The 20,851-nt window shown below is 37.5% G+C and overlaps 1 protein-coding gene across 2 annotated transcripts in view; it reads right to left on the bottom strand.

Moving 5' to 3' along the window:
- LOC135698661 (facilitated trehalose transporter Tret1-like) overlaps positions 1 to 20,851 on the bottom strand; it is a 37,096-nt gene that overhangs the window by 4,088 nt on the left and 12,157 nt on the right. The window contains exons 2-4 of one of the 2 annotated variants that reach the window (XM_065218733.1): positions 5,570 to 5,688; positions 5,216 to 5,499; positions 4,924 to 5,152 (exon numbers count right to left, since the gene is read on the bottom strand). In XM_065218733.1, coding sequence (XP_065074805.1) covers positions 4,924 to 5,152; positions 5,216 to 5,499; positions 5,570 to 5,574 — 518 coding nt within the window. In that variant the 5' untranslated portion in view covers positions 5,575 to 5,688. Of the gene's footprint in view, positions 1 to 4,923; positions 5,153 to 5,215; positions 5,500 to 5,569; positions 5,703 to 20,851 lie in introns of both variants that reach the window. The other variant, XM_065218732.1, reaches the window with a different exon arrangement.

Genomic DNA, 20,851 nt, shown 5'->3' on the forward strand with positions numbered 1-20,851 from the left:
GCTCACATTTAAAACTTGTGGCAAGCTTCTTAAGCCGATGTCTACAATCTATTTTCTCAATAATTTCCTAATAAATATCCCCAGGCATTAATTTTACAATTCTCTTCGATTTTTTTTTCAAAATTATTGCAAGAATTTACTAAAATTTATTTCCATAACTTTCTTTTAAGTCTCCTTGAATTATTCAACCCAATTTTCTTCATAATTTTCTTGTTAATTCCCTTCGAGTTCTTATCCGGATATGTTCGCAAATATCATCCTAGAATTTCCTCATCCATCTTTTCAGAGGGATTTTTTCTACTGTACCGTTGAAATTTCCTTTGCAACTTTTTAGCATGTCTTAGTAGAACCATAGAGGTAACCCTTAGACTAGTAGGTCCCAAAGAAAAGTGCTCAACTTTTTGGCTCAGCTCTAGTACTATCTCGAAACATAGGAAATCCACGGTAAAACCCTAAAAATGTATATATAAAAAATTGGCATGCACTCTACAATTTTTATTTTGAATTCGGTGATCCATATTTTATTTTTAATTCTTGCGAAATATTCGTTAGATTTTCATGGTAAATTCCTCAAAAAACATTGGATTAATTCTCAGATTTTTTTTAAATGCTCCTTAGAAACTATGTTATTAATATTAAAAAATGGCAAAACCCATTTTCCTTTATTACACATGTCATACATTAACACATGTCAAGCCAAGGCACGTTTATCCTCCTTAAAATTAAGTGGCATTGATACTTTGTTAATTGGAAAAAAAAATCATGCAGCAAGATTGTCCCATTGTATACCGCAATTATTGTTTGATTAGTATCAGGGTGTCGACTTCCTAAAAAAAAGTAATGAAAATCAGGGAATAATTTTTTGGATCTGGAAAATCAGGGGATCTCAGGGAATTTAATTCAAATTTAGCGAAATTGTTCTTTATAACAGAAACTTATTAATAATTATGACTGACTTCGCTAGTTTCAAACAACTTAATTACTCGGTTTAGTTTGAGGATGGTCTGACACAATTTAATATTCGAGTAGATTGGTACGTCTGCTCGATCCAGCTGTGTCCATCAAAAATCAATCCCTTGAGCGCATTGGAGCGCCTTTGAGTAAATGTAAGAATGATAAAGAGTTACGTTGGGTTTAGAAAGGACAAGTCATTGATCAACTCAGTTGAATTCAATTGGCTTGAAGTGTTGAGCCTGGTTAAATTTTTTTGAATTCGAGTTGTCTAGTCTGTTAAATGGCATGGCTTGTCTAAACCCAGCTTTAATAATGTTTTTTTTTATTCCTGAATACCTCTAGTTATTGCTCCTTATTGTGTTTACTTGATTAGCTCAGAGAAATAACTAAATGATATTTTAGGATAATGGTCTTGCTTGGGAGGATTTTTTTGTTTATTGCTTGGAGTAGCATTTTTATGATTGAATAATGATGCAAATATACGTAGACAAGCATTGCCTTGACAGCATAGAGTGGATTTATTGAGTATCCTAAGTCTTCATTGAAAACCTGGCTAGTTTGTAAAATTAGCTTCTCAACAAAGTTTTAGTATTGTAATGTTACTGTTATTGCAATTTAGATGGGATTAGATTACTGAATTTTGGAGGTGAATGCGCTGTTTTCACGAATTCTCACTGGAGGAATCCGCCCACGAATTAGCTTTTGGATAAGCGTACTATCTGGAATAATTTTATTGCCAAGATGGATCTTAACATGTGCTCAAGGCTAAACAAATATAATGGGATTAAAAACAAGTGTTTCATGAGTAAAATGCAGAGTGACCAGTGAACCGGGAACACTGGAAGAATGCTAAGAATTTGAAACAACAAGTAAGAAAACGGAAGATGATAAATATGGAAAAATATACCTCGCAATAAGATTTCATGACCCTTGGACTGGACCAGATTTTCAGGATACAGTCACTTTGAAGAACTATTAAGGGAATTTTAGATTTTTTCCAAAACAAATTTGAGCAGATTTCAGAATGAATTCTGAGGATAACACCAAGGTATTTTAGAGAATGTTTTCTAGGGAGTTTAAGGAAAATCTCTAAGAGAGTTTTTACTAGAACTCCCAATATTGAAGAGGATTCCAGTATTCGTGAAAAATACCAAGAGAAGCTAATTTTGAAGGTACAATTCCAAAATAATTCTGCGAAGATCTATAAGGAAATTTCGAGGATAATTCCAAGCGCATTTTGATTGGAATTTCTAGATAATTTTAAAGAGAATTCCATGCAATTTCCAAAAGAACTTAGAGGAAAACTTAAAGATAATTCTGAGCAAAATTTTGAATTCAATTCTCGGCGGTAGAATTTTCCCTGCGGTGCTGGCAGGGAAGGGGAATTATAAGTTTTGCTCATAAAAGCTAATAGTATTTTTTCACTTATTGATCGAGAATCTGAGGTGAAATGCTTGGGAACTCTATGAAGAATTTCAAGCAAATTTAAAAAATGGAAGTTCCAGTGAATTCTTAGAAATAGTTTAAAATTCGAAGAGCATGTAAGGACGAATTTTAAGAAGTTTTTGGAGTGTTCTACAGAGAATTTATGAACTGTTATTAAGACATTTTCAATGGACTTCCAGAGAGAGTTTCAAATTGATTTTAGAAGAACTTTCATTTGAACTCTCAATCAAATAAAAGACTGTAAAGTTTTGAGTGAAGATTTCGAACATGTCGTAGAACCAAATTCAAGATCTAGCAAAGGTGCTGATGTTTTAAAAATTGCCCATTTGACCTTCTCTAATTGCTCTTATAAGCTCCTACTTCCTTGATTTGTTGGGGACTTCCCTAAATTTCTCAGAACTTCAATACAATTCCTGACTGTCCTGAAGTTCCACGTAAAAAAAAAACGTTTAAAATCCAACCAACTATTGATAATACATTCACATGCCAAACATATTTTAAATGATTGCACTATATTATCTTGCTTCTATTTTAATACTTAGAGGCGGAGCAATATGTTTATACTTTGAGGATGTCTAGTGTAAATTGGCATTCGAAAAATCCTTAATGTCGTTGAAAATCTACGTACCTGTCTTCACAAGAGCACATAAGCATTCATAAGACGGCCCAAATAAAATCAAAATGTTGGTATCTGACAAGCGCATTCTTTGATTTTTTTTTATAAATTTTTCATAGGGTAGCGAGCTACTTCAGCCTAATCGCCTATTTTGGGCCTATCGAGAAGAAAACATAAAATAAAACCATGATTTCGGAGTTAACAAGTCAATTATGCGTTTGGTACGATACTTCTGTTCAAAATCTACCTAACGTGTGATATGAATGTTTGCATCAATTATTGTCAAAAACAAAAGAGGCGCTCTGACGGAATTAATTTTTATCTTCATCCGATAGCCCGAAGTAAATTCAATTTGGTGTTTCAATGCATTAGGCTGAGTTTAGAATCCGTAGGCTGAGTTTGGGGTCAACAAGCAGTATTAGATTTTTAACAATATCTCAACAATGTGTTACTTTTTATCAAATCTTGCGATACGTACGGAAAGTTAATTAAATTTGGAAGGCATTTACAGTGAGAACATTCCATTTTGTGAAAAAATCAGTTCGAAAAATAGAAGCAAAGGGTGGGCTGTGTTTAGTAGGCCCAAAATAAGATCTAAGCCCTATTTCAATTTCGCAGGGTGCATATTTGCTGCTCAACTTCGCTCAAATGAGCACACAGTTATAAAATGGCATCCATAATTTCGCTTATGCATTTTGCAGCACAGTTTTTATAAATGAAGCACATGTTGATGTATATTTATGCGCCCAGTTAGTTTTGATTTAAAAACAAAACAAATCGGCTATCGGAGCTGGTTACCCATGCAGTAACCGTGAGTAAACACTATGACGGGTCTGCTCGAACTTGGAAAACATTGCCGTGATAGTCGACCACTTGAAGAACAACTGTTTCTAGGAGAACCATACTTGCATTGGATTGATCCGATATGCTTCATCGTTGGATGACGGTAGATGGCCCAGGGTTCTACCACCATTTGTTGCACTATGGGGAATTTCAAAAAGGCTAATTGTAGCACAATCAGGAGGGCATTGCCTTACCTTCTGCCGATCCTCACATTGTTATTAGGTGCTCATACAATTGACAACTGCTAAATTTGCTAGCCTGCCATTTGTGTAATTTTGCGCTAGTCTTGGCAATTTTGTACTATGGATTCCGACTATCACTTGATCCAGGGCCAGCGAAACATAGTGCGTATCAGCGTAGTAAATAAAACCCTCAGAAGCTTGATGGCCACCTTACTAAATCTCAAATGCTGAGGTCCTTTGTCGTTATCATCAGAAGCCGATATCAATAGAAAATCGAGAACGTCAATGGAGGTGGGTCACCAAACACCCCCAATCAAATCCCAAATTTTCTAATAATGTTCACATGACTATGTGAAATTCCGTTCTAATCACACAAATTATCCATTTTCTAGTTGCGCTCTATGTGCTAGTTTTTATGACACAGATTACGCATACCTTAAGTATGACCTCACAGTTAGCAGTAAAACCTTTTCCACTTTCCTTATGTTGAAACTCTCATAATTGTTACAGCATGTGCGATAAAAACAAAACCTATTTTCCAAACATCACTCACGTCGCATTTCATAGCAACTCTGTAAACTTTCCTTTCATGTCTTTAGTTCAAATAAATTCATTCCCAGTTAAGACTCCATAGGTGACTAACGCCATTTATAAAATCCGAAGTCCGGTTCTGCCACACCACTATTAAGAAAGAGTAAAAACGAAAACTGAAAACAAGTCGATAGGAAACCGGTAAACATCGCCGAAGAGGACTCTGGGACTCATAACGGTGAAGCCTCATAAATGAAAATAAAGTAATCTACAGAAAATCGACCTCACGTAAATATACTTCAAATGAATTTGATAAAATATTCATACTTATCAGCAGTACTTCATACTTACCATATTTCACCTACATATGTAACGATGGGCGCTTCCATGAATCCAACCCCGAGGCCAAGCAGAACAGCCGCTGTGTACATCTCTGTCAACGATCCAGCTTGATATAGCATCAACCAACCAATAATATGAGGAATATTGACTAAAATCATCGACCGTTTCCGCCCCAACGGCTCCAAGACGATACCGGACAGTACACTACCAACCGGTTGACATATGTATGCAATGCTTCCTGAAAGAAAAAAAAAGAATGACTTTATGGTCCAATGCGCTCAAATATCACATGTTCTTTTACCAAACCACGATGCCTGTGCCGGTGTAAAATGCAGAAATTCATCCGGAGCTCGATTTTTTAAGCCGCGCAGCGCCGGGATGACTATCGTGGGAAGAGCAACTGCCATTCCCAGATCCAGTAGGAGGAAATTCTTCGCCGTACTGGCCAAAATCTGCGGTAAGATGGTTCGAAACCTTCCCGCTTCCGGTTTCTCCTCGTCACGTTTAACGGTTCCATTCCTTAACTCCATTGTCGCAGTCCCATTCACGCTGGGGCTGTCCGCGTTGATTGTGTAAACTGATTTGCTGAGGAATACAATAATAAAGGTACAGTTATGATTTCAATTATACAACAAAACACTAAATATACACGAACCCCATGACGTTGCAGTACCGTTAACAATGATCAGCAATTGATCAATGAATTCGTATGCAAAAGGATGTGGCTTAGTTCAGTTCAGGCAAATCGCATCTTGTCCGCTGCTGCGTGATTGGCTGTGAAATAAAAACTTTCAAAGTGTACTCGTTAAGATCGCTAGTACTACCAGTAGAAGAGATAAGGATCAGGGAAAATTGTTCTCGTGTACACTCGACTTAAAAGCTTGATCCTGAGTCCAGTTCAATCCGCAGTTTTCTACGGTCTGAATGTGCTGCTCGTTATAATGTCTGGGTCGGGATTGTTTGTATAACAGATATTTTTTATTGCGCTCTGATGTTTGACACTCATCACGATTAGTATGTCTAATATAAGAAAGTCTTTTCTTGAAATTGGAACAGGGTCATTATGAACAGGAACTACATTTAAATTTTTATATTGTTGGCCTCCTCATGGGATCATTCCTATCTCCGGTAATGTCTGGCATATGTAACGTCGCTCGTATGGTAAGAAAAACTAATGAATAAAATGTTCGGGTCATTGATCTTTGATTATTGCTTAGCTACTAGTGCCATATCGTATTTCCGAGATAACGCTGTAGTTAATATTTTCTAAATGAAGCTCTAATGAGTTACGGAAAAGATACTCCCCCCTATTCTGCGAGTCACGTGACTCTCTCTCACCGGTGAGGTGACAATAGTCACCTCGTGTGAGATGACTCTCCATTTGATTTGCACGGAGAGTCACCTCACACGAGGTGACAATTGTCACCTCACCGGTGACAGAGAGTCACGTGACTCGCAGAATAAGGGGGACTGTGTTACCTGACTCATAAAGAATATACATTCTATATTATTTAACATAGCACAATGAATGTAAAATTAGACGAGTTCATGTTTTCCCGTATGTTCGGTAAAATTCAGGTTACACAGTAACCATATGTTGGTTGTCGGTGCAAGTACAGCTGACCTGTCAATTGTAGATTAACAACTACGGACAGTCAATCATGCTCAAGCATTTCTTATCGAGCGCTCGCGTGACTCGGTCGAGGTCCCGAGTTCCATCACAAAACGCCCCTTGAAGCCCAAGGAAAACAACTCTATGTTCATATCAGAGACGTGTTGGGAGCTTGCGATCTATGCTATATGAGCAGTTCCACGCCAACTGATGAATCGCTTGCATTTGACCATCTCCGAGTTCCATAAAACGTCGCATAATTGTTCACTATGGGTAATGCACTAAGTTTGTGCTGGAATTTGGACATTTTGACTCACGCCTAACTTTTTAAAATGGCGTATTCCATTATTTCAATAAATTGTAGTACGAAAACGGTTCATCTAATCGGAATGACGTCTGGTACAAAGGAGTAGGAAATTGAATTGCCCTTTCAGAAAATACACACACACTTCAAGCGAATCCCGTTTTGATGGAGGAGGCTTATTGGATAGAAATTACACACTGAAAAAGAATCATATATTTTCGCCATAAATTTAAAAAAAAATGTTTAAAACTTCAATAAAAAAAAAGTACATTTTTATGTTTTTAAAACATATGTTTAAGCTTTCAATTATCAAAAATTCGTTTTTGAATAAACACAATGGACACTTTAAAATACACAAATAATTTGTATTGTTTTTTATGCAGAACACATATTTTTTAGTCCAGAAGAGAGCGTATGAGACTTAAAACCATAATTTTTCAAATGGTAATGCCTTCGACCAGTTCAATGGTAGTCATTTGGAGTGCCCTGCTTGACACATGCCACATCCGTACTGAATGGTGCCCCCCGCTGGCGACATGCGTACCTCATCTAATTATCCATCGGCATAAAGGGTGTCCACGATGAAATTGCCACACTATGAAATTGCTCTAACTTTTTAACCGTTGGGTAGAATTTAATGAAAATTTGGGTGGATTTAGTTCATAGTGCATTATTTACATCCTGCAAGTCCTGTGATCAAAACTCGCGGAAATGGAGTCGAAAGAACAGCTCGTGCGTGATAAAATCTTGCGCATTCATCACGAGAACAAGGATCTCTCGCATCGTTCCATCGCTAAAACGTTGGGAATCGCGAATTCCACGGTGTCGCGAGTGATTAAGCGGTTCGAGGAACGGTTGACCACCGATCGGAAGCCCAGAAGTGAAGGAAAAAGTATTCCGTACAACACCAAAAATCACAACCGCGTAGTTGGGGCCTTCAACCGAAATCCGAACGCCTCCGTTAGGGATGTGGCTAAGAAGCTGCACCTAAGCCGAAGTTTTGTCCAGAAGGCCAAAACTAAGGCTGGGCTTCGAACGTTCAAGGTACAAAAGGCCCCTAATCGCGACGAGAAGCAGAACAAGTCCGCCAAAACCCGTGCCAGGAAGTTGTACCTCAACATGCTGACTAAAGTTGAATGCTGAATCATGGACGACGAAACATATGTGAAGGCCGACTTCAAACAGATCCCCGGCAACCTGTTTTTCACGGCCAAGGATAAGTTCAGCGTTCCGGAGCATGTCCGCACTCAGAAGATGTCCAAATTTGCGAAGAAATTCCTGGTTTGGCAAGCCATCTGCACGTGCGGGAAGCGGAGTGCACCTTTCGTGACCCAGGACACGATGAACGGACAGGTGTACATAAAAGAGTGCCTCCAGAAGCGGCTGCTTCCTCTCCTGAAGGCCCACAACGTCCCAACAATCTTCTGGCCGGATTTGGCCTCATGCCACTACTCCAAGGACGTGCTGAAGTGGTATGCGGACAATAAGGTCAATTTCGTGCCGAAAATGTTCAACCCTCCCAACACACCGGAGCTCCGCCCCATCGAGAAGTACTGGGCGATTATGAAGCAGCACCTTTTTAAACGACCTAAGGTAGTGAAGACAGTCGAGGAACTGAAGAAAGTATGGGTTTACATGCAAAAAACGGTTGATTCACAGGTTGTGCAGAATCTTATGGCCGGGGTTAAGGCCAAGGTGCGGGCATTTGCGTATGGACTGTAAATTAAATACGAGTAAAATGGTAAAATGAAGTTTAATACAGAAACGAATGAACTTCACACAATGAGCAAGCGCCGCAACAATAGTTGCTATCGAAGAACAGGCTATGGCGTGACCGAAAAACACTCAGCTGCCTGTGTCGACAGCAAAGAGAACACTGAGGCCAATACTTCGGAAAAATGGTATGATTCTATGAGCACAGTTTAATATTTCAGAGACTCTGAGAAACTTTCGAGGTCTACGTCATAGAAAAAAAATTAAATTCTAGGATTCGGGAAATTTGCAACTTTTTTAATTGCTTTATTAGCGAGATTTTAGACACAATGGCTAGTTCATCTCGCAAATCATGTGTTGGGTATTTTTGTTTGCGTTGTAGTAGAACGAATAGTGTATCCCTAAGCATCTTCCCATTACGAGAAAAGGGTTTTTGCAACGTTAAAACAAGCTTATTTTGAAAGCTCAATCTAGAGTTGAGTTGATATGCAGTAAAAAAAAGTGTTTTTGCAAGGTTTAAAGAGTATTTCAATGTTTTAACATTACATTTTCATAGCGGTCACGGTATAACCACAGACAAACAGACGTAACTCTTCATTGTGTATCTTCGTTCATGCATTTAACGGTTGATTTGAATATTATCAGTTCCGCGAACTACTCGCCGCAGCGCTGGCATCGGATCACTTTGACGTTTCTATATATTCTATAGAACTTTTATGCAATATTGTTTACGAGCTAGCGAGCAAGCTTGTTTTCCGCGAGAAGCCAGATAGATGTCGCTACTGAAGTTATATGTTTTGAGATACTATGTTTTCAAGAACAAGTTTTTCAAAGAGTTACGTCTGTTTGTCTGTGGTATAACCATAGAGGTAACTCTAAGACAAGTAGGTCCCGAAGAAACGTGCTCAACTTTTTGGCTCACCTCTGGTACTATCTTCGGTCCCAAGCTTGTCGAATCACCCCTCGAAACATAGGAAAAACCAATAACCCCTCATTTTATCTGTCAAACTTTCATGGCGAATCAAAACAAACATTGCGTAGTACTAGAATTTCGACTAGAATAGGGTACGTTAATCGTTTGCTTGGGACCAATAGGCTACTAAAGTGGTGAGCCAATTTAAAATCGTTAGTTTCGTATTGATTGTTGGTATAACCAAGCCGGAAACCATGGATTCGCTAGCCGGTCCGGCTGAGGAAATCTTTCGGGTTGGAAATTTGTTCGACTTCCTTTGGCATAGAGTATCTTTGTGCTTGTCACACAATAGATAAATTCATGCATTGGTTTACATAAAAAAGCTCGCAATTTTGAAAGTGCTTCCCTGAACACTAGGTTGATAGCAAGTGAAAGCTCGTTTGAAAACGTCAAAAGCCAGATAGAATAAGAAGAGCCAAACTTATTTCACTCACATCAATTGCTAGGCTAAAAAAATATACTTTCATAAATACAAAATTCACCTATAACGTTATTACCAGTTATTTGATGTATTGTGGTATATCCCGTGTCCTTAGTTCAGTTTATGTCGGGTCCAGGGTCCAGGGAAGTCGAAAAAAATTCCAAGTCGAAATATGTCTTCAACAGGCTTCGTAATACCGGGCCATTACTGACTAGGCTATCTGAGGTTATCTAACGTAAATCATCTGCGACCAATAATCCAGCTGTAAATTGATCTATGTGGTCTACCCCACGTCGTATGTTTAGTGCATGTCGCATTACTCCGTCACTATTGAGAAATGATGAACGAATTGCTAAAGCATAACATTTGTTGAATAAATATATGCTCTCGTTTTAAAACTCCATATTTAAGCCTTTAAACGTCCCAATAGTGGCATAGCCTTGGTCGATCAACTTTGATTGAAACCCCTTGATTTAAACACAATCCCTCCTTTGCTGACCTAGAAGCCTAATCAATCTGTTCCGGTTGTTTTATTGACCGCGAATAGTGTCCGTAGAATAACGACAATAAAAATATGAAAAACATTGATGCGTGAATCGTACTTTTGTTATTTTTTTGTTCTTTACCACGATCTAAAATCATGTGTTGGGTATTTTTGTTTGCGTTGTAGTAGAACGAATAGTGTATCCCTAAGCATCTTCCCATTTCAACAAAAGCCGTAAATACAACATATTTAATGTCAGAAATTATACATAAACGTTTAGGCTCAATCCACTTTTGAGCCAAAAATGAAAAGCTCAAATGTCTTCATTAGATCCAGTTGATGCATATAATACGTCACGCTCCATGGGGGTAGGGGGTGTAAGATTTTGTGACAAACAATGCATTAGGTATAGGAAAAAAACGTGACGTAAATGTTTGCACAATTTTGCGTGACATAATTAATGCATGGCCTCTTGATTGTTAAGATTATGCTGCATTGTGGCTCGCACATTTATAATCATTACGTAATATTCAAATTTTGTCATTCGTTGTATACCTTTACTCCTAATTTACTTCTGGCAAGCACGTATCTGCTAATACTTGACGTGTTGGAATTACCTACTAACCGAAACAGGTTTCAGAGATTTCCATCTTCATGGCCAAGGTCTTCGCGCATCATTTTTGCACGGTCTGGCAGAACTCGTCGTAAAGCTCGTTTTATGGCATTTCTTTCGTACGATCCATCGAACATTCCGCGCTGCTTGCCAGAACGTGTTGTTGTTCTGCGCTTATTTATCTGAACCGTGATTTGCATGATCCGAGCACGTGTTAGCAAAAAAAAAAGCTGCCATGTTATGTCTTAACTCTTCTAACGCTGTATCTCAGGTCGTACCCTTCTATTCTTCAGGCTAGCGGTAAATTGGAATGATTTGCCACCGTTCATGGATAATTACCGCAATGGTTCAATGCGATGGATATGATTGTACAGAAAACACCAAACACTAGCTGCGGGGTTAATTATGTCAAATTGTCTCCCCTAGCAAATGCTACAGAACCGACAATAGCACGGTAAATGTCTATCGGAAAATATTGAAAGCCTTTTGTTCAAACCTCATTACCGTGGGGTGCCCGTTCACCGCTCGATCTCTATTACCCGCTTATTTTTGCAAAATTTGTTGGAAAAGTCACAAAATAAGTTTTAAACATGCGTTTAATTTACTCGTTTAAGATGCCTACTGATCATATTCAACCATCCGTTATATAATTTCACTAATTATTGTCGAAAACATTACTTTTGTTAACATCCATATGAGCGGTGAATGGAGACCCTAATACGATGAAGGGTTCCTTTCACCGCTCACTCTAATGATATACTTTAAATAGACATTACAAATGGCCAGAAAAGATAGACAATTTAAAAAAAAAATAATTCCACTACGACATGTGCGGTGAATGGTACCCCTGTTTACATGTACTAATAGGTCTCGAAATCACCTGGAACAGCATTGTTTTGAATTGTTTATATTTTTCCACATTTCTTTAAATAACCTTGAAACTAAAGCAACAATATGCTCAATAAATATATTTAAGAAAATAATTTTACCATCGATGTAAACTTGATTTTGCTCTAAAGTAAGCGGGCACCAGACGGTATTTCGAAGGTTACTGCAAGCGTGATTTCCAAATACGACAACACGTTGTTGGTTTGCTACCGAACAGAATCATCGCTTATCAAATTCGTTTACCGCTGCCACCACAATGTGCAATGTCAGTGACAATGTGCCGGTTCGTTGGTCGGTGACCGCTTTATGCCTTAATAGAAATGTCGTTAGACTTTTTTTTTTCATTTACTCCGACCGATAACCCATTAACATATCCATAAGCCTTCCACTCGTTTAAATTGTACCCAGGTCTATTATGATGATGTTCTCGTCACTTGTACCTTATATGAACCGTCATGTATGCCCGTTGAATGGCTGAAATTTTGCAATGAATGATGAGCAACATTTTGCACTACCCAAATCACCTAGTAACGCATAGAGAGATCTACATCAGATCTGTGAATTCAGCGTTATTTATGAGGTAATAAGCTTATTCAATTTGACCAAATTTTGGCGCAAATTTCGAACAAAGCCATTTCGATGTAATTCCTTCCGGCTATTCATTTATACACGCAAAAGCAAAATGCTAGATTTGACTACATTTTTAGTAAGGGCCTGTCCAGATGACTGTTCTAGAGATATTTTATACTAACCCTGCCCATAATATAGACTCTATATTAGGGTGCTTCATTATGTCACCCTCCAGTTCCATTCATAATCCTAAAATATGAGTGTGCAAAGATTGATGAAGTTAGTGGTTACGCAAATGGTTTGAAATTAGTATGGGAATTACTATGGATGATTAATTTCAAAGGGAGATCAAAGTGTGCTTTGTTTTTCTCGGTTTGAATGACATTTTTACAATCAAATCCATTGAACATTTAAGTTTAACACTTACTTTAATTTAGTAAGTCTTGTAATGTCTTGAATTTTCATATTCCATGTACAACAATTTTGGAAAAAAAATACTGATTTATTTCAAGTTTGTAATTAACTTAATGACAGATAAGACAGCTTTTGATAATGAGTCATACTGGAGTAAATTTTGAGTAACTGTGAGTAACTCGAGTTACTCAATATTCAATGCACTTTGAAATAGCAACCTCTTTGTTTTGTGTGCATTCCAAGATTGTCTTTCTTCGCATCGCGTTTCACTCGGAGAGCAATAATCATTGAAGAGTAGCAGTTTTCCATGAAGGGCATCTGTTAATATTAAAACCTTTCCACTAAGTTTAAACCGGGATTAATAGAAAGATCATTGTCTAGTCACATATAAAAATTTACTGCTCTATCAGAACAATTAAAACTAGTATTTGCAACTCATTTTAACTTATGTATATAAGATGCTGAAATTAACAATTGAAATAATACATCCTTGGCAACCCATCATAAATCACGCTAAATAACGGGTTCGTTTCTCATTTTCTGATTTTCAACTTTATTGTCCCACCATGCATATATAAGAGTAAAAATTCACACTGAAAAGAAATACACACGGATTACTGAGTATTTGATGCAACAATATAAAATAAAATACGGATAGGATCACTCCGACACTCTGACAGATAATGTTTGTTTATACTGATGTAATTTTTAATTTATGGATGAATTTGAGACTGCTTTGATCACTGTTAAGTAAATATGAGTTACTCAAATTCACTCGCTGTGAAAATATTAACTCTGAGTACAGCCGTCTTGCCCCTAGATAAGAGATCTTTACTGAAGTTCCGTTAACATCACAACAATTGTAGGAACTTTACAGAAGTTCTGAGAAATGAGAGAAATGCTTAGAATTTCACTGTAGCAGCACTACGGGAACATAAGGGAAGTGGAACCTTTAAGCTTTAAGAACCTCAAAATGGTTTTATTCAGTTCGCTTTTAGCTTCGTTGGTTCGCTTTTGCCGTTGCCCCGTTGGAAACAAACAACTAGTGGAGATGTCGGTGGAAATAAAGCTGGAGGATAGATTCTGCTTCACACATACCAGTGCGAAGCCATCTATGGAAGAAATTGCGAAATTGAAATCGTTGGACGCGAATCCCACTCACATGATCGCTACATATCGGAGGAAAAATCCATGTTCAAATCAGTGCTGCGTGCTATTAACAATGTCAATTTCACTTTCGACACTAAAATTCGTAGTAAGCATGATATCAGGCGGTATGGCTTTGACATTACTATCCATATGAATATCACTAAGGAAAAGTTGAAAATCTTACATTTAACTCAATAAATCAACTTTTTTTGTACAAACGTTGCATTGTTTTCATATGACGATTAGCTGGCATATAATAAGACAAATTTGCGACAGAACTTTGAATATCACTGGCAGAGCTGGTAAATATCATGGCCAAATTGTGACAATGAGAAAACAGGTTCTCTCACTATCACGGTAGGCGTTGGCCAAATTTGGATTTTTCAGATATAATCCTAAATAGGACCTAGATTATTTAATACTCTAGTAACCTCAAGTCCGTGCTCTTTTACAATGTGTCATTGTGATTAATCAACACTCAAAGGGGTAAAACATAAAATTTGGGGTGAATTTGAAAGAAAGGGAACTTGGAGTGTAGAGCGCATTGCCCACTGGACGATTCTGAAGCCTGACCACGTAAGTGGGGTATGGGTTTATTTGATTGAACGTCATTTCCAATGTATATATTGATACATTCAAACTATTGGCATTAAAGATAAGACAGAGGTAGGATGCGAAGGGCCCGCTTAGGGGGAGCGTAACCCATGTTATGGTTTCCATTTATTAAATAGTTCAGATAGGCTAGAAATGACAGGTTCATAGTGAGAAAATGTACAATATGGGGCCCATTCTCTGATCAAAATCAGATTCACATCGTCAGGCCCTGCCCAAGAATAAGGGGATCGACGATTTTTTGTCAAGTTTTATTTTACATTTGCATTTTGCATTTAATACTCTAGTAAATCTCACGCCCGTGCTCCATCACAACATTGTGATGTGTCAATACTCACTGGGTTATATGTCTTAGTCCAGTTCCAGATTAGTTTGCTATTAATATCTTCTGCATCGCAGTTCGCGAGAGATTACTGAATATGGGTTCTCTTTTCCGACCATAATAGTTTGAGGGAAGGGGGTGAGTTAAACGTTGCGATCTGAGAGCGAAATAGAGGCAAATAAATAGGGAACACAACACCATGACCCAAATAAGTAACCAATGCATGCGGCTCACACTTAACGTGTTCTATTTCTTTCTTCCTATCATGTACTAATATTAACTGCCTGAGGACAAATGGGAACACGACCAGAAGTTCAATAGGAGGAAAGTAGCGAGAAAGTTTGAACACGAAAAGAAGAATTAAACTTGCACCGGCAAGAGAAAGCAGACCGAAAGGATCATGCCGGTTGGAGACAGCCAGTGTATATTGGACGAAGGTTGTATCTACGAAAAAGTCGTATGTGCAGGAAACCACAAACGTATCAAATGATCCCCAATGGAAATTGTTGCTGGCAGCGTACTGGCAGCCGAAAAACAATATAAAAATAAAAATAATATACAACCGACAATATCACTGCAGGCAAGCGTGTGAAGCATGTGAATCAAATTTATCAGTACGTCACAGCAAAGGCACAGGGGCTTATTTCAGCAAAACCCCAACAAGGGAATCAAGCAAGCTAATAGGAATTTGAACGGGGGCCAGGTGAAGCAACCGCTCAGAATGGAGGTTTCTCATGTTGGCCCTAGTGAGCACGTGAAGAGGGACGTAACCCGGGTAACCCGCAGGACCGAGAATGAAAGTGGACATAGCTCATGCAGCACAACAAGTCGGTTTGTTCTTCTCTTTTCAGAAAAACAACAAATAGGGTTAACCACCCCATTTTCGGCCTATTAAGCACAATCCGCACTTAGCCTTTCTTAATCTAGCGCAGTTTAACACCAAACGGAATGTTATTATTACCGACGGCTTCCAAATTTATTTACCTTTCCGTACGTACCGTAAGATTTGATAAAGAGAAACCAATCGTTGAAATATTGTCAAAAGTCTAGCACTGCTTCTTGACGCCAAACTCGGCCTACGGATTATATACTCGGTCTAACGCATTGAAACGCCAAAATGGGCGATTAGGCCGAAGTTTATTCTCTACCCTACTCTATCGCTCTTCTCTATTTTTTTATTCTCTTACTATCCCCTACAAATCTGAAGCTAGTGGGACTGCCTACGGGAGCAACAGTTCTGCTGGTTGAAGAAAGTCGTTATGCTATTGGCAAATCAAAGTTGGCACTCGTGGAGAATAGAAGAACTATGAAAGTGATGATGGTTTCAAAATTTTCCACGGGGAAGTATACGAGTGCAATCTTAAAATGCTTTTATTTTGAAAATGGAGCATTTTATTTAAATCTGGTTACTGCTACAGTGGTAGAAAAGCGGAAGTCTATGTTTACACCTAAAAATCTGAAAAGAAATTAAGTTTTCTGTATTATATGTCTATTGAGTAGTCCTGAAGTTTTCTACTAACGTAGCACTAACCAGATTTAAATAAAATGCTCCATTCACAAAATAAAAGCATTTTAAGATTGCACTCGTATACTTCCCCGTGGAAAATTTTGAAACCATCATCACTTTCATAGTTCTTCTATTCTCCACGCGTGCCAACTTTGATTTGCCAATTGGCAAATCAAAGTTGGCACTCGTGAAGAATAGAAGAACTATAACAGTGATGATGGTTTCAAAATTTTCCACCGGGAAGTATACGAATGCAATCTTAAAATGCTTTTATTTTGCAAATGGAACATTTTATTTAAATCTGGTTGCTGCTACAGTGGTAGAAAAGCTCAAATCTATGTGTACACCTAAAAATCCAAAAAATAAATTAATTGTTCTGTATTATTTGTCTATTGAGTAGTCCTTAAGTTTTCTACTAACATAGCATCAACCAGATTTAAATAAAATGCCCCATTTGCAAAATAAAAGCATTTTAAGATTGCACTCGTATACCTCACCGTGTAAAATTTTGAAACCATCATCACTCTCATAGTTCTTCTATTCTCCACGAGTGCCAACTTTGATTTGCCAATTGGCGTCTTGCAGTGAAACTTTTCCAAGCTTTCGCCTCCTACATTTCGAAGTGAGAACTACTAGAAGGAGGATAGTTTCCAAATTTTCCAAGTAAGACAGACGATTTTTGGGGCAAATCGGTCCATTAAGAAAAACTAATAATTTCCCGTGGAAACTTTTGCTTGAATCGTGTAAGAAAACGTGTTTGAAAACTAATTGCTATTATTTCGGTATGGATCGGAGATGTTTTCATGGAAAATAATGCATAACAAGTTTGCACCCACAGCGAGAGGTTACCTCCTGCGCAGCTGCATTTTTCGGAAAATGGTGAGTATGTGCGATTTCCATTAAGATGGAAGTGGAAATTAAGTGAATTTACTTAGGAAAGGTTGTATCATGCTGGTGGTAATGGAGAATTGGTTGTATTGGACGCCAATATTCAATAAATGTTCATTTTGGCCTTTTCTAAGCAAACATATTGATACTCACAATTTTCGACGGAAAACGCAACGGAACTTGCTTTACTCAACACGCACCATACTATAAAATGGTGCTAGATGGTCTTCAAAGTGATAACAAGATGACAAATCATCTTTATTTTGAGTAATTGAGCAATTTACTTCTGTTTACATCATATTTACGAAGCAGCATTGATGGAGCCGCGAAATGAAATGAACATATCTTATGAAAGTTCAACTGGAAAAGTCAAAGATGCACATCAGTCTGATCGTAAAAACGTTTTCTTCTTCAATTCGAATGTTATATTGGAAGGATTTTACACAGGTTTGATGAAAATTATGATTTAACGCTAATTTTCACGAATTTTATATGCAGTCTGTCAACATTATCATCATCATGCAGTGGCGACATCTGCGTTGAGCTTTTACGGCAATCTTCAAATACGGTCTAGCATAGGCCACGACCAAAATTTCCGTAGGTTCATACCTAGCTTAAGTGCAGATGGGCGGGCGATAGTCGGCAATAGAGCTGATAGGCTGAGCAATAACAATAACAATGAGAAAACAGGTTCTCTCACTATCACGAGACAAAACTACTTATCATGAGCTTTCTTGTAATTTTCCAATGTTCAGACACTGATGAGAATAATTTCCATTCGGTTTTGGCATCAACATTTCTAGCAAATTTGGATGAATTTAGGCAAGCAACAGTAGCAATCGGTTGAGTGAATATAATCTTAAGATTTTCACGGTGCATATAACAATAATATCAATAAATGAGCTAGTAATTACAATGATCTTAGCACTTTCACTGTCATGACAAAAAAATCGATGAGATTTATAAGAAAATCTCTATCATTGTTTTCTCATCCGATGATAGTGACAGAAGTATTTTGTAAACATCGCAGAAGATCTTTCATGGAAAATTACATTTGCCAGCCCTGATCAGTGGTCCCTTTACGATGTCAAAGCAATTTGCGCACTGACATTGATATGTTAACTGTGTGAAGTGACACTGATATCAGGTGGCTAGTAAAGTTCAATATTTTGTAGGTATTGATATTGATATTGTGCAGCAGTACAGTATTAATCAAAAACGCGGTTCTATTAGTTTCTAAAAATCTACAGGAACTTTTAAGAAGTTCCCAGTATTTCAGAGAACTTCGACGGTTTCAAGAGAACATCAGTAATATAAAGAACATGAGGAAACTGTGCAAATGTTTAAGAAGTTCGTAAGGGTAGTTGCCGTAAGTATAGTTCAGATTTTTGGAGCAGTTAAGATCTATAAACGTGAATTTAAAAAAAAAATATCAGGATGTTAAATTTCAGGGAAGTACATAGACCTTCAGAGAACTTACGAACACTTCAGAAATAATTCAGGAGCTTCACAGAAGTCTAAAGAATTTCACGGCAGGTGTTTACGAAAATTCATTTTATTTCATAGCCGAACCGAGAGCTTCATTTGAATTGAGAGCTTCAGTGAAGCTCCGATAACATCAAGACAGGTCAGAGAATCAAAGGGCAGCTCAAATAATTTCAAGTTAATTGTAGAAACCTTGAAGAACTTTCGAGAAACACAGGTAATGCCGAAAACTTCAGCAAAGCTCCGATCTCAATGAAAATTATATGATTTTCCGGAAAATGTGGGAGTATTTTAAGGGTTTTATATCAAGATCTTCGAAAATTTAGCTAAGTTGATTAGGGAACATTAACGAAGCACCAATAGTTAAAAAATAATACGTGAACTTTTCGCAAGCAAGATACCTTCAAAAAATTTCAGAGAAGTTCTATGAAATTTAGATATTTTTGACAGTTTCATGATATTTATCGAAGTTCCGATTACTTTGAGGAGTATCATATAACTTCAGAACAATCCCATTAGCTTAAGGGTATTTTCAGCGACTTACAAGGAGTTCAGTGAAATTATGGGATATTCCTAGAATTCTATGATTGGTCTAAAAACTTCAGGAGCGTCAGGAAATAATGAATATACAATTTTCCGGAACATTAAACAAAGTTAAAGAACTTCAGGTAGGCATAGAAAACTTCGAGGATATCCAGATACGTTCAGGAAATTTATGATTTAAGTTTATAAACCTTTAGGGAAATTGAGGAAACTCCAAGGCAATTTAATTAATTTCAGTTCTACATCATGGTCTTTAGAATTTTCATAAAACCAAAAATTTTACTTGGGATAGCAACATTAATAAAAAAAGGAGAGAGAAGGATTAGTAATTTCCATTTAATTCCAATACCTTAATTGCTTATCCATGACACATACACGTATTTCGTCTGCAATGTGCAGACTTCTTCAGTGTCTTCATATATACTCAAGGAATCAAAAATATCTCCAAATGACAAAATGACAAGCGATCAACGAGCCGAACGATAAAGCTATGTCAGAAATGGAAAGCAATAATGAGCCGAAGATGATACACGTATGTTAATGGGAATTTTTTGTTATGTCTTTTCTCGATTGTGATCAAGCTATGGTCCTCAACCAAGTATATTGCAACAAAGCAGGCAAGCAATATATCATTATCCTTCTACTACTCTGATCGAGCTGTGTCGTTTTGTCTGTATCGTTGGTTGCTTTATATGTTTGGATTCACTGTATATACTTTTTTGAATTCTATAACACTTTGAGCGTTAATTGGTTGAGAATTCAAAGATAATTGGCGAGTGAATTTTATGAGCGTTTTGGAGTGTTCAGGAGCTGGAAAATTTTCTTGATCTTTGATTTTTTTTAACTCTAGTGTATATTTTTTTAAGAATAATAACCCAGACTAGATTGTTTTAAGGGTCTAAGAGAAGTATTTGAGATACCGGATTATGAATTTTTTCAAGCTTCTGGGAGTTGGTAATGTATGTCTTTATATATATCGCTTTATTCAAGCTACATTTGTGAAAATGGTTTTATTATTCAAACTTCGGCATAATATCTCATATTAACTCATATATTGTTTCAAACAAATGTAAAGCAATATTTTAAATGCAAAAATGTGACACGTTCGTTTTAGGTGAAAAATGTCTTGTACATGCGCTTAGTTTTCCCGCAGGGGCGTGTGTGTGTGTGTGTGTGTGTGTGTGTGTGTGTGTGTGTATGCACCACTGCTCATTATTGCAAAAAATACCAGACAAAACAACTTTGTAATGTACCGTAGCGCAACTTCCAATCCAATGACAGAAACGATACTTCGGATACCGGTTTCTCGATGAAAATAGCACTGCAACGTTTAAAGTCCCCGGTCGAAGTACTCGCCCGCGGCAGAGGAAATAATTTCTTCAATCAATTTAATTTCCAAACGCGAAACGATTGCTTATCCAATCAGGTAACGAATAACG

Source organism: Ochlerotatus camptorhynchus, unplaced genomic scaffold, assembly GCF_037179485.1.
Source record: "Ochlerotatus camptorhynchus isolate MF236.1 unplaced genomic scaffold, CSIRO-AGI_Acam_v1.1 ptg000093l, whole genome shotgun sequence".
NCBI lineage: Eukaryota > Metazoa > Arthropoda > Insecta > Diptera > Culicidae > Ochlerotatus > Ochlerotatus camptorhynchus.